At 41.1% G+C, this 13,602-nt stretch overlaps 2 protein-coding genes across 2 annotated transcripts; one reads left to right on the top strand and one right to left on the bottom strand.

The window, feature by feature from the left end:
• The first annotated feature begins 331 nt into the window (after positions 1–331).
• Positions 332–3,463, top strand: tk1 (thymidine kinase 1, soluble). Its single transcript, XM_034687017.1, has 7 exons — positions 332–574; positions 723–754; positions 1,166–1,279; positions 1,783–1,876; positions 2,013–2,102; positions 2,404–2,523; positions 2,754–3,463. Exons 1-7 carry the CDS (start codon positions 509–511, stop codon positions 2,931–2,933), a joined length of 696 nt encoding a protein of 231 aa, XP_034542908.1. The 5' UTR covers positions 332–508; the 3' UTR covers positions 2,934–3,463.
• A 35-nt stretch (positions 3,464–3,498) lies between these two features.
• Positions 3,499–13,590, bottom strand: syngr2b (synaptogyrin 2b). The gene is made up of 4 exons (XM_034687016.1): positions 13,264–13,590; positions 9,736–9,973; positions 8,601–8,737; positions 3,499–5,790 (listed from the first exon to the last, which is right to left on the bottom strand). Exons 1-4 carry the CDS (start codon positions 13,372–13,374, stop codon positions 5,515–5,517), a joined length of 762 nt encoding a protein of 253 aa, XP_034542907.1. The 5' UTR covers positions 13,375–13,590; the 3' UTR covers positions 3,499–5,514.
• Positions 13,591–13,602: the final 12 nt, after the last annotated feature.

The raw sequence follows: 13,602 nt of genomic DNA, 5'->3' as shown, positions 1-13,602 counted from the left end.
CTAATTTATTGATGGCTGTTAATGAGTGTTATGACTTTTTTTGCCAAACACAGCACAAAATAAGTTCAAAATATCAACTGCCGCTTTAATTATTTTCCCTCAGTAGCCCTAATCCTCTTCCGTATTGTTCACATTGGCCTACAGATCTTTTACTGCATGTAGACCAGTGAGGTCTCTACATTGTGGTAAGTAGTCCTACTTTTACTTTGTACTAGTACTTCTCTGTAAAATGACCATGACTGAAAGTGAATAGTTCGCCTTCATTATGATAATGCACCTGATTGGTCAGCTTTTTGCGCATGCGCTATACACTGCTACGGCTCTACCTATGCTGACTGGTTGAGAGAATCACGTGACGTTATCCACTGTTGAGCGTTTTACAAAGTACCCGCCAGCGCGGCATATTCAACATTTAAGCCTCAGAGCAGCTGTTCCTGTCCTGCCCAGTCTTTGATATATATATTTATTATTTCACTTTTTCTTTAATCACCACGTATAGAAGATAAACATGGACTGTGTGGACTATCCAAGAGTTTTTCCTAATTCACCGAGGAAAGCACGGGGACAGATTCAGGTATGTTATTGATGTTCTCTTTCAAATCATGAATTACCCTCCACAAACTGAGCTCTGTGTGATTTAAGTGAACGTAGATTAACATGACATTGGTTAATGTTTGTCAGGAAATGCTTCAGGTCTCAACTTTTTACTCCTCTGTTCGCAGGTCATCTTTGGACCCATGTTTTCAGGCAAAAGGTGAGTTATTTATGCATAAACATTAAAAACAGCCGTGTCATTGTTTGTAAAGATAGCATGTGTGTTTATAAACAATTGTTAAAGAATTGTAAAAAATAAGTGGAGTCACAGATTCCGCCTATATATGAACCTCCCGCCAAATTGCCTGCATTGTTTACTTCAACCAGCTGTCTCTCACACTCTATATATACTGTCTGTCATTCTGTAATGCAAAATATACTTTGCACATTAACACAATTTAAGACCACTTTACTCTGTTGTTGCACATTAAACAATATCACATATAAATACTCACTTCCTGCTGCAGTAGTTTACAGTATGAAAAGAAGAGGGGCACAGTCACACACCCTAAATACACACTGTTTGTGTTGTTCATTTATGCTGACTGTATTTTTGTCATTTTATTTCCAGTACTGAATTAATGCGAAGAGTCCGTCGTTTCGAAATAGCCCAGTATAACTGCCTAGTAGTCAAATATGCAAAGGACACACGCTATTCTGACTCAGGCATGGCAACACATGACAAGTAAGTCCTCCTATTGTGATCTAATTTTTATAAAGGTCAAAGTTGCTCACATGTACATAAATAGACAAGTCTTTATGTGAGAGGAAGAATAAGGAAAGAACAACAGGACAACATTGAGGTTTAGTACTCTTGCTCCTTTTTAAGGTTTAATTTCTGCAAAGACAACAAATGAAACTTTGAGGATGGGCTGAAATTATTGCTTGCCCATGTGGAACAACCAAACTAGTTCCCACTTGTTTCAGAATGAAATACAAATAGTTTTGAAACAGGGAAGCAGAAATAAGTGGTTAATGTAGACTACACCCAATATATGATTATGACCTCTAGTGGTGGTTTCTGGGTAAATGTAGGTTGTCCTTACTGGCATTTTCTTGTGAAGTTCAGACTAAAACAGGAAGCTATTTTTTAAAAGTATTTATATTTATCTTAAACACAACAGCAAGCGTAAAGGTGTGTTGTTTTCTTTATGAAATGTAAGTTGTTGCCATGTCCACCTTTTTTAGAAACACAATGGCAGCGATACCTGCCAATCGCCTGGAGGATGTGCGACATTTTGCTCTGAAAGCCTGTGTTATTGGAATTGATGAAGGCCAGTTTGTAAGTATATGTACTTTCTATTTCCCTTGTGCTATCCTTACTTCATGTAAAGCAGGATGTCTAACTCTGCATAAGTGAACGTTGTTGATTCAGTGTGGCAAATTACAAACTAACTACATCTGTTGTGTTGGTGTAGTTTCCAGACACAGTGGAGTTTTGTGAAGAGATGGCCAATTTAGGAAAGACAGTCATTGTAGCTGCTTTGGATGGGACCTTCCAGAGAAAGGTGAGTGTCTGTGTTTGTCAGTGTGAGCTGTAAGTGTTTGCAAGTATCACAATGACGTGCAGATAAACAGACACCGAGTGCATACTGCTGGAGACGATAGAGCACCACTGTGTAGAGACAAAAAACACATTATCCAGGCCAGCATGAACAATCTGCATGAGCTGCAAAATAGCACACGGTACAATGTACTGATTATTCCAACTATGATGTGTCTGTCTCTCTGTCTGTCCTTGTAATGTGATTTACCTCCATCCATTCATTGGCTCTGAGTACATCTTTGTTGTGCTTTGCATTCTTGTAGCCTTTTGGAAACATTCTGAACCTGGTTCCTCTGGCTGAGAGCGTGGTGAAGCTGCACGCCGTCTGCATGCAGTGTTACAAAGAAGCTGCCTACACCAAGAGGATAGGAGCGGAGAAGGAGGTGAGGAGTAATCTGGGAAGGTCTCAAATAAGTGAACCATGAAATGCTTTTTCACACTTAAGTAATATAACAGTCATTTTACTAAAATGTCAGCCCGAGTTTGAAAACATCCTTTTCTTTATCTGAACATTCAAACGTAGTGAGAATTGAGATTGCGTAAACTGAGACAAAAGCATGATTTCATTATCAATCATTTATAAACAGTCTACTTTTCTTCGTCCATTGCTCAGGTGGAGGTGATCGGAGGAGCTGACAAGTACCAGGCAGTGTGTCGAAGGTGTTATGGAGGTCTAATGGGCGACAAAGAGAACAGTGCTCCATTCAGGAATGAAACTCCACATAATGTTGCAGCTGAAAAACTCACAGACTCTGGGATCCCCAGGAAGCTTTTCTCCTCTCTCCACCTCTGACCACTGAAATGAGACTGTTTGAGAGCATTGCTGGATCTCAACACTCATTCATAAGTGATTTTATGTGATGTATAATTGGGGCAGTGCAGTCTAATATGTTGTGCTTCATTTGATAGACAGCACCTGATAGCCTTAAATGAGTGCATTACTAAGTTACTCACTTGCACATTCACCATCTGTAGTATCAACTATATGTTTTTAAATTATTTTGATAAACAAAGTCAACTGTCTTGTTTTCATTATGTAAGTTGACTCCTCGTTTGACTATTTGAGAAGCGATATCTCGTCAAATGATCTTTTTAACACTTAAAATAAGATCAAGTGGTTCTCCCTTCCTGCCTTTTTAAATCCTGTATGTTTTCAAATCGGTGCACTAACTGTGAGAGGTGTAACCCTATAACTTCACATACTACAGGAGACCAAAATAACCTACTCAAATCCTGGCATGCTCCAAGGATGAGATGTTGGCTGGCAGGCTGGGATGGAAAAGTATATCCTACACACTAAATAAAACCTGTATCACTTCAGTACTCAGATGTAATAATGACTTCAGTACAAGTGGACATCTAGTGAATCATTTTATTCTTCAAACAAAAGGTCTCAAGTAAATTGATGTTGTGCTTCATGATGACAAACAAAAGCAAAGGGGCGCATGGCAACATCCAGACTCCATGTTCAATAAAAGTACAGAGAGGGGGAAAAGGAAGCCAACCATAGTGTAATCAGTATTTTCTGCCAGTCTTTAAAAAAAAAAGTGAAGCCATCACAAATTAAGAAGTGATTTTAAAGTTTGCTCAGTCTTGCAACTAAAAACAAGGCGCCTCATGAATGAAATGTACATTTGGATGTCAAGTCAATTAACTGCAGAAGTTTCAACGTGCACGGACAGTTTAAAAACCAGCAGTCAAGTCATTCAAGTTGGTGAGAAGCTGCATTCTTAACGACAGAGGATAACAATCATTTTTAATGTTCACTAAAGTGTTTAAGATTTCACTTTAGCACAGATCATAAGGCACAGCTGTTTGGCATAAATATAACATCAGTATTTAATCATGGCACATTTTATTTACTTTTCTTCCCCAAAATCAAATCATAATTTCACTCCATAACAAATCCACAGCAGTGTTTGTAGTCGCAGAGTACGCCTCAGTAAGTTGTTTTTCTCTAAACCAACAATATCACCAAAAATGACTCCCTAAATGTCTTCAATGTGAATCCACAACATTGTCACATTTAATAAATATACCCACATTCAAAGTCTGATCTTTCATTCACAGATCTAAATTCAGCTCACGCTCCGTCAATACCCAGAATACCCCGGGCTGGTTCAAGATTGTTACGGTGTAAAACTAACAAATGTGTTACAGTCAGGCACAATGCAACCAGTAGGAAATGCTTTTAAAGGTCACCAGAGCCGGCCGAGGTGTTAACCTGTCAGCTGTAACACATACAGCTGCAGTCTGTCTTCAGCAGTTAAGATCAGTGTGCCTGTAAACAGGAGATACACATCAGCATTACAAGAACTTAAGTCACAGAGGCCGTGCAGGAGGCGTGAGGCTGCTCTGCTGCAGTGAGCCGTGTTGCTGGAAGTTAATAAGTTACCCTCGATGGATAAACCTGTTCAGTAAGTGCAGTCATCTACATGCTCCTCCCTCCTGTCTATCTCAGTGTTAGCTACATGCTCAAGGGCAACACTGACTAAATAACACCTCTACAGATGAGCTAATTAAACCCAGTTTTACCAACATAAAGATATGAAGGGACTTATATGGTCTTCAACGAGGGCACTTTCTGCCAAGAGTGGTCTTTTAAAAAAAGCTTGTTTAGATAACAATCTCAGGGTCAACAACCTGTAGCACAAATATTGCTAAACTTAGTAAGTGTAATGTTTAATGGCTAACAAACTTAACTGAATTATCTTTACAGGACCTACTTTATAAAAAAAAATCACAACAGAACATTTGGCTCGTAGTGGTCTTTTTGCACCGTATCTTGACTTTATCTGTTTGTAGGTCCTCAAATTAAATACACTGGAGTGGAAGAGTTCACCACGTCAAAGAAGAAAAGAAAATCAGGCACATACTACCATACTACCATCAAAATGGCAGCTTCTCTGATAGATTTCTATCAGAGAGCAAAGAGGGGCACGTGAAGCGTTGGATTCCTCCTCTCTGATTGGAGGGTTCACAGGTTTTCTTCATGACGTCACGTACTGTGACCTCTGAACTCCCGGATACATTCCAACCACCTCTCCCCTTCAGGATAAGCTGATTTGAGGTAAAAGTTGCATCTTTGCACAAAGGTCTAAAGTCAGATTACTCAATCATCAGAGCTAATCTTAACAGTCAGCCTGAAGTCTTAAGATCTGAACCGACCCTTGAACCAGTGTGTCCCTCATCTCTGACTTGCAGGTGCACTGCTCAGGTTCTCTTGGTTTGATTGGACATATTTTAGAAAGTGTGTCGAATCAAATATAACACCACATCAATATGATATGAATCTGAATCTGTGTAGTGCAGCTACAGTCAGTCCACCAACAGATGACCTGGGACACCTCCCTGTCGCGTGACCTCCCTTTGTCTCAGTAGTTTGGCGGCTGATAACCGGTATCTCCCTGCGGCTGGGGCTGCTGGGTGAAGGGAGGCTGCGGAAGCATGTCGGGCACGCTGCTGGGATAAGCTGTGTAAGTGGTGGGGGTGTAGGTGGTGGGGTTGTAGGTGGTGGGGTTATAGGAGGTGGGGGCGTAGGTTGGAGGGTAAGGGGTGTGTTGATCCGGTGGTGGCTCTGTGTAGGTCGGGATGCTGACTTCATTTACACCTCTGCGGAAACGACCCAGAGCAAAGTAGGTGAGGATCCCCTGCACAAGGTGAAGAAAAGACAGACTTTAGAAAACAGCGGAGGATGTTCCAAAGTGACTGAACTGGTTTCACTGCATACTGGTACATAAATATACTTGGAAAGCAAAAAGGAAACACAGAGACTCGATGCTTTACACATAACTTCTGTGTAGTATTGCAGTTAATTACAGGATTGCTTTGATGAGTCCTCTAAATGGTGCATTCAAGTGATGCACAATTTAGCAAATGAAAACTTCAAAGCCAGTCAATGAATACCCTTTGAGAAGTTACAAGCAGTGTTATCAGAAAAATAAAGCCCAGTACACAAAGAAGAAACAAGTGATATTATTTGCTCAGCTGTTCCTGTAAAATATGGTTCATGCAGTAAACCTCATTTCTAGAAAAAGGTTTGCTGACTCTGAAGTCTGCTCACTGGCACCTCTAAGCACACATTAGTTTGGTGTTCAGTAGCTGAGAAATCAAAGTGAAGAAATAAGTTATTGAGTAGAGCTGTTGTCCTCAACTGATCTAGCCTGCAGTCCCACTCTTGGGTCCTGTCCTGAACTCACAAGGCTCTAGGTGGTCTTTGAGTGGAGCTTATTAATCATCCCTAGGCAGTAGATTCAGGGCCTGATTTACAAAAGGACTGTTTGGCTTTTGCACCTGCTAAACCTGAGCAAATGTGCCAGAAAGACATTAGCTGAGCACGTGCAAAGAGTTAAGTGCACCATTTACTGTGTAGCAGAGCAAATAGCTTCTCTGTGGGTCAGGGTTGTTTGCTGACATTTAAATGAGCCATTTGGAGCAAAGTAGACCCCTTTCTATGTAAACAAGCCTCATTCTAAAATAAACCCACTTTATTAACAAATAATGGCACTAACACTAACATGATGCAACTGTGAATCTCTACTGTTTGCTGAGAGCTGGTGGTAATTTTGCTGGAGCATTTTTAAGCATTTCCACACTGAAACTTTTCAGAGATCAAGACAAAAAGTCCATCTCTGGATTAACTAAAAGTAATGTCTAATTTTATTTAACATTAGTTTGAAATTACTATCTACTGATAATAATCAGGGATGTAATCAGTGTGGGGTCATATGTGTAAAGTCGGCTGTGTATAAACTGTGACATTTGTGTCACATCTGTCATGAATCGACTCCAAAATAGTAAGGACTTCATTCAGCTCGTCATCTATGTGGATAGAAGTTTCTCTGTCAGGATTAGAGTCCACATCTCAGCTCTGCACCGCACAGAGTGGGGATGCCGATAGCTCATCTCAATCACAACAAGACGCAAAACTTGAGCAAACTACACGGAACTGCTGAACTAAGTGAGCATTGAATATCATTAGAGCTATTCGCTTTGTGAATTAGACCTTCAGACAGAGAAATTATACGCAATTCTTGGTACTGTTAGTGGTCATATTCATTCTCAGTGACTTCCCCCTCAGTTTTAACAGACACAGAACAATGGTGTCTAAATCATCCAGCTCTTGACAAGAAAGCAGTTCCCAGGACTTTTTAACGTTTTCTGTCCCAAGAGCTCGTACAGAAATTGGGAAAAGGGCTTTTAGGTATTCTGCACCCTCAGCCTGGAATTTACTGCAGAATGGCTTGAAACTAAGCAGCAACCTCCAGTCTAAAAATATGACTCCAATGCGGAAGTGTTAAAAGCTGCAGTTCATCAAGGATCCGCTTGAGGCTGGCTCCAAAAGTACCGGAAGTCACATACACATGAATGGGTAAAAGCCGATCTTTACAGCAGAAATAAACGTGTTTACAGCCTGGTTCAAAAAACGAGTGTAGTCTGGATAGCTCATTTCTCGATCAGCTCTCACTGTGAGGGGGGTGATTTTTTTTGTAACGCGGCAATTTCAAAGATATTGAGATTACGAGTCTTCCAATGAGAGGCACAGCTGCCTGCGGAAACGCTGCAGCTGTTGGCTAGGAGGCTCAAACTCCGCCTCTTTACATCACACTCGCTCGACAGCAGCAATATGGCTGCCACCGACAATTGGTCTCAAAACAGCTCTTCAGAAACAGATGGGTGACGTCATGGATACTACGTCCATATTTTATACAGTCTATGCTTGAAACTCAAGGAGCTGGTGTCACTTAATGTTTTTAAATCTAAAATGAAAGACTTTGAAGCTGAATCTTTAACATGTTGTTGTTTTTAGTGTATCTTGCTACAAGTGCCTCCTAGGTAACGGCTCTTTCTGCGACAAACGTTGTGCTTGGAAAGTGTACTTTGGTTCTCTGTGTGTCTGTGTCTGTAACTTTGTGTTTTTTGCTGCTGACTGTCTTGGCCAGGTTTTCCTTGAAAAAGAGAAACTTTGATCTCAATGGGACCAACCTGGTTAAATAAAGGTTAAATAAATACACATAAATAAGGTGGATAGAAGTTTCTCCATCACGATTAGAGTCCACATCTCGGCTCTGCACAGCACAGAGTGGGGATGCAGACAGCTCTTCTCAATCACAATAAGACGCAAAACTGGAGCAAACACGGAGCTGCTGAACCTTGTGAGCGTATTTATGATTAAATATCATGAGAGCAATTTACTTTGTGAATTAGACCTTCAGACGGAGCAGATAGTGGGGTCAAATGATACGCAATTCTTGGTACCATTAGTGGCCATATTCATTCTCAGTGACTTTCCCCTCATTTTAACAGACAAAGAACAATGGTGTCTAACTTCTTGATCAATCCAGCTCTTGACAAGAAAGTAAATAAGCACATTCAGACCCCTGGAAAATAAATCACTGTTAAAAATTTGGCTAACATCTGTGCTTTTCACAATAAAACAAGAGGTCAGCGGCGTTCTCACCCATGTTGCTATAGAGAAGAATGAGAAGGCCACAGTGGCACGTGCAGCATCCACTGGTATTCCTCCAATTTCATGAGTTTTACCCCATTGACTGGCCAACAGGCAGAAACACACAAACCACAGGAAGGTCCACGCCCCTAGAAAACATACACAGACACAGATGCACAAACACACACACAGATATAAAAGAGTGTTTTCAATGCAGGAAAAGTCATCTAAAAAACCCTGATATGAAAAGTAAACCCCTGTGAAAATAACCCAAAGAATGAAAACAGACAGAGGTTAGCTGCCATCTGCACAAACGACCAAAAGCTGTTTTTTTTTTCAAACTACCACTTCATTGTTTTCTGAAAGAATGGCTGACTGTGAACAGCGTCATTTAGAGCTGATGAATGTTTAATTTCATCTAAATGTGTGACGTCACTCTCCCCTCCTCCACCCTGCTGCTCATACTTCAGCAGTGAATAATACATGGTATGTTATGTCAGGGAAACAGGCAGAGGTTTGTCCCGGATTATAACAATACTCAGGCTTTGTGTGCGAAGGCTTCACGTGGAGACGGGAAGACTGAAACTGAAACAGAAAGGCTGAGAAGTAGAGATAACTATTTAAAGTACATATTTTAGACTAGATATATCATTATTGTACACTTTAAAGCAGCGTTAATGTTTTTATGACCTCTAGTTTAAGACATAACACAACATGACATGCAAGAGTTAGCTACTGTATGTATGTAAATATGAGGTGAAGAGCATGAGAAGGTTAAATATTTACTCTCTTGTTGCTCTGTTTTTGGTCTCTGACACCTGCTGAAGGAAATCACTACCATTTCAGCTGCTCATTGTTGTACTATGTGGATCAACCAGTCACTATCTGGGTCTGTCTGCTGTTGTGAGGTCTCGTGTTAAAGCAAACCGGCTGCATTTTGGAGGGAGAGGAAAAGTGACAGTGAGCCAAAACAGTGATCAACACTTAATAGAGCTGAGGAGAATTTAAGCTTTGGGTTCTGATTTTCCTGCAGCTATATGCCAAACATTCACACCACTTAACTTCCTTATTTTTTCTCTTTTGGTTTCAAAATTTGTTTTATATTAGCTTTAAACTCAACAAACAATCATTCTTAAGAACCCCTCACCTGAGAATCCCAGGTCTGCAATGACAGCGTACTTCCTCTCCCGTGCGTTGCTCATGTAAGGCAAGTAAACATCCAGAACCAGGAAGCCCACACATGCCAGGAAGGCGAGCACCCCGATGAAGATAGTATAATGACACGCTGAGTCGTTCTGGTTAAAGATGCACTTTGCTTCAGGACTGTGGGGAGAGTTGATGTATCCCTCTGTTGAGATGCAGGCAAACACCACCAAGGCAAACAACTGCAGTGATGAAGAGGGGAGAGGAAGATTGTCTTCAATGATTTGCAGACAGAAAGGGATAAACTGTGCATTGACAGGGACAAACTGCAGGTTTGCCCATTAACGTCACATTGCATACCAAAGATTACTGAAACAGTTTTTAAGGAGCAAAGCTAAACCGTGTCAGCCTGGAGTTCTTGGTTTTTGGATTGAGTTTGGTTTGGTTAAAAATCTCATAACTGAGGCTTAAAGTTTGTACAACATTCACTTCTTCACTGACTAAAATTTAGAAGAACTTGAGTTAAGAGAACAATCCTACGAGGTGCTTTGAAAGAACACAATCACACACAGCTGGTTTTAAGAATATGAAGTCCCAAAATCAGTCACAGGATAAAAATACTGCTTTTATACTCGATGGAGCTTAATGTCAAAACAGTCAACTTTAAGATCTCAGGAGTTTCTTGAATGCAGCTTCAATTCAAAAAAAAGTTTGATTTAAAAACTCTAAAGTTTGAAAACATCTTCAGATCCAGGTTCTGCCTGCAGAACCAACAGTTACCGAAGAGAATAATACATTTATTCAAGGTGCAAGGTTCAAGGTTCAATTTCTGAGATTCAGTCATATTTAAAAACATGAAGGAACAAAACACATTACTCAGGTCCAGCAGCATACAGAATAGATAACAAGCTAAAAGATGTTATTAGACTAACATTGAAGAAAAGGGAGACCATTTTTCCTTTGTTTTACTGTGTTTTGTTCATGAAAAACCATGTCATCATCATAAACAGTCTCTCCCCTGTGGACTCTCAGGATCCCTCCTGGCTCTCTGGTCGTCATGTGTTTACAAAGTGAAGAGCGCTGAACGCTGCCTGCTGCCTCTGACTGTCCCGTGCTCTGCTGCTGCCTGCTCCGCTTACCCACCTAACCATGTGACCTATTTCTGAGGGCAGCTGCCTGCCATGTGACAGCAGAGATGCCACCAACTCGCTAACAACTCTCATTATGAGATCTGGGAGGAGGATAGAGAGCGACTGTTCGACCGGTGGGAAGGAGGATGAGGTGAGGGGGCAGAGGGAGAAACTGGCCTCAGTCCTGCTGATGGGATGAGACAATAAGAACCAAAAAATGTAGGAGGAGAGGGGGATATTAGAGAAGTGGTGACAGAAGGATTGTTAGGGGAAGTGCAGATTGATATGTCTGTACATAAATAGATGGAGGGAAAGTGTGTGGGCTTGAATGAACAGATCTAATGCAGTTTTTAGTCAGGACAACAGACTACTGAAACAACATTTACTATTTCAACATCTTTCAGCCTGTCACAGGAGAATAAAGTGATGTGACTTTGAATCGTTGATGAATAAGATCCACTGTAAGCACCCTTCTTTGCTCCAGAAACAGGTCTGATGCATTATGGGACATGTAGGCAGGGGTCACTGGAAAACAGTCCTCTCTTGTGCACGTGTGTGTGTGTGTGTGTGTGTGTGTGTGTGTGTGTGTGTGTGTGTGTGTGTGTGTGTGTGAGAGAGAGAGAGAGATAGAGAGAGGAAGAGAGAGGAAGAGAGAGAGAGAGAGAGAGAGAGAGAGAGAGAGAGAGAGAGAGAGAGAGAGAGAGAGAGAGAGAGAGAGAGAGAGAGAGAGAGAGAGAGAGTGTGTGTGTGTGTTTGAGAGGGAAATCAGTGGAGCACATTCACCAAGAATAAAAGCGAGGGTCCACAGGTGGGCAGAGGTATCATCTTACCTGCCCACCATCCAATGTTTACCGGTTACACACACATAATCCCCCCTCACACACACATACACACACAGTTTCCTAAACCCATTAACATAGATACTCAGATGATGAGCCAACTGAGGGCACATTCTGTCCTCAGAGATCACACTGGATGTGCAACACTTTCCTGGTATAGCTGGGTGATTTCCATCTGCCTATAATTTACATGAGCTGTGGGCCGAACACATCGTTTCAGCTTCATCAACCAAGTGGATAAAAATCCTATAGTGAGACATGAGTCTGTTAGGAGATGAGAGCAGTCATGTGTAATCATAGTCCTGTAGGAGATGTTTGGGGAAGCAGTTCAGACCTAATCCTTTACTCTGTGTGCTCACGATCACCCTGGAAAGATTATTATCTTCTGCATAACCAGTCTGGTAGGACATGTTTTGGACTTTCCTCAACTGTGTCTCAACCACAGAACAAATCTGTAGTACAAGATTTGCCTAGCAACAGGTGATAAACAAATTAAAGCATCTTATCAGGACTTTCCCTGGCACATAAACTCCCCACGTTCATTTGAAGTGATTTAGACAATGAATAGGTCTGTTACTGTGTTTATCAATTTTCAGATAAGTTTATGTTTACCAGTCAAATGATTGGAAACACCTTCTCATTCAAGGGTTTGTATTTATTTTGATTATTGTTAACACTGTAGATTTATACCAAATATATCAAAACTATGACAGAACATATAAGGAATTATTTTATGAACAATAAAGTGTTAAACAAAGCAGAATATGTTTTATATTTTAGATTCTGTAAAGTAGCCCCCTTTTTCCTTCATGACAGCTTTGCACACTTTTGGTATTCTCTCAGTCTGCTTCATGAAGTGGTCTCCTGGAATGGTTTCTAATTAACATGAGCCTTGTCAAGAGTTCATTTGTAGAATGACTTGCCTTCTTGATGTGTTTGAGACCATCAGTTGTGTTGTTCAGAGGTAGGGTTAGTACACAATGGATAGCCCTATTTGACTACTGTTGTAATCCAGATTATGGCAAAACCAGATTATTTAATAGTTTTGATGTCTTCAGTATTAATCTACAATGTTGAAAATAATTAAAATAAATAAAAACCATTGAATGAGAAGGTGTGTCCAAACTTTTGTATATATTAGTGTATATATATTACTGTAGTGTATATATTAAAATAGACACACTGTCAGAATTAAACTAAATGGATAATATGAACACAATAATATATTTTGGAGGCTAAGTCGACGTCTCAGTGTCTGACAGTTTACAGTCTTTGTCCTCTGACAGAAGCGGTGTTGACCTGTGCTGTCGCCAGGCTGCTGTGACACACCAGCTGTGTGCAACCTGACGCTCTGCAGAGACACTGCTGTTCCAGCCTGTTGTTGAATCCAGTGAGCTCCATGTTCACATATAACATTTACGCACTCGTGTTAATGGGTAGTTTACAGACACGCGGCCAGGCGCACCTGCGCATTGACTAAGTTGAATAAAAGAACTGCCTTATTTGACCCTTTGGAATACTTTTTAAATGACAAAATCATACTTTGGCACAGTCTTCACTCACCCAACTGAGAAACCGCACGATAGTTTGAGGTTGTCGGACAAACTTGCTGACGTCGAAACCTCCTCCAGCAAGTGAAGCTCCGTACGCCGTCACACCGCCCGTCTCCTCCATGTCTCACCAGTTCAACCTTTCCTCCGGAGCTCTTCGTGTGTCTCTAACAGTCCTCACAGGACAGCCTTCCTAGTTCCTTATCAGTTAGACTTTACTTGCACTGTGTCTGACCTCTGCCGTGTTGCTCCACTTGTCGAAGAAGACTAGAGACAACCGGAGGAGCTGCGCACTGTGCGCAGGCTGCTGCGCGTCAGAGGGGCGGAGCTGACCGGTAAGCAGCCAAGAAAG

Source organism: Notolabrus celidotus, chromosome 7 (genome assembly GCF_009762535.1).
Source record: "Notolabrus celidotus isolate fNotCel1 chromosome 7, fNotCel1.pri, whole genome shotgun sequence".
NCBI lineage: Eukaryota > Metazoa > Chordata > Actinopteri > Labriformes > Labridae > Notolabrus > Notolabrus celidotus.
This window is presented reverse-complemented; position numbering and strand designations above follow the sequence as displayed.

Bases quoted from the DNA above. Each gene is read 5' to 3' on its own strand.
- syngr2b (XM_034687016.1), bottom strand. From the start codon at position 13,374: ATGGAGGAGACGGGCGGTGTGACGGCGTACGGAGCTTCACTTGCTGGA. The intron at 8,738-9,735 runs GTGAGGGGTTCT...TATGTTTTCTAG, and splicing joins TGCAGACCTGGGATTCTCAG to GGGCGTGGACCTTCCTGTGG. The intron at 5,791-8,600 runs GTGAGAACGCCG...CACCTTGTGCAG, and splicing joins TCTTCTCTATAGCAACATGG to GGGATCCTCACCTACTTTGC.
- tk1 (XM_034687017.1), top strand. From the start codon at position 509: ATGGACTGTGTGGACTATCCAAGAGTTTTTCCTAATTCACCGAGGAAA. The intron at 2,103-2,403 runs GTGAGTGTCTGT...GCATTCTTGTAG, and splicing joins ATGGGACCTTCCAGAGAAAG to CCTTTTGGAAACATTCTGAA. The intron at 2,524-2,753 runs GTGAGGAGTAAT...TCCATTGCTCAG, and splicing joins GGATAGGAGCGGAGAAGGAG to GTGGAGGTGATCGGAGGAGC.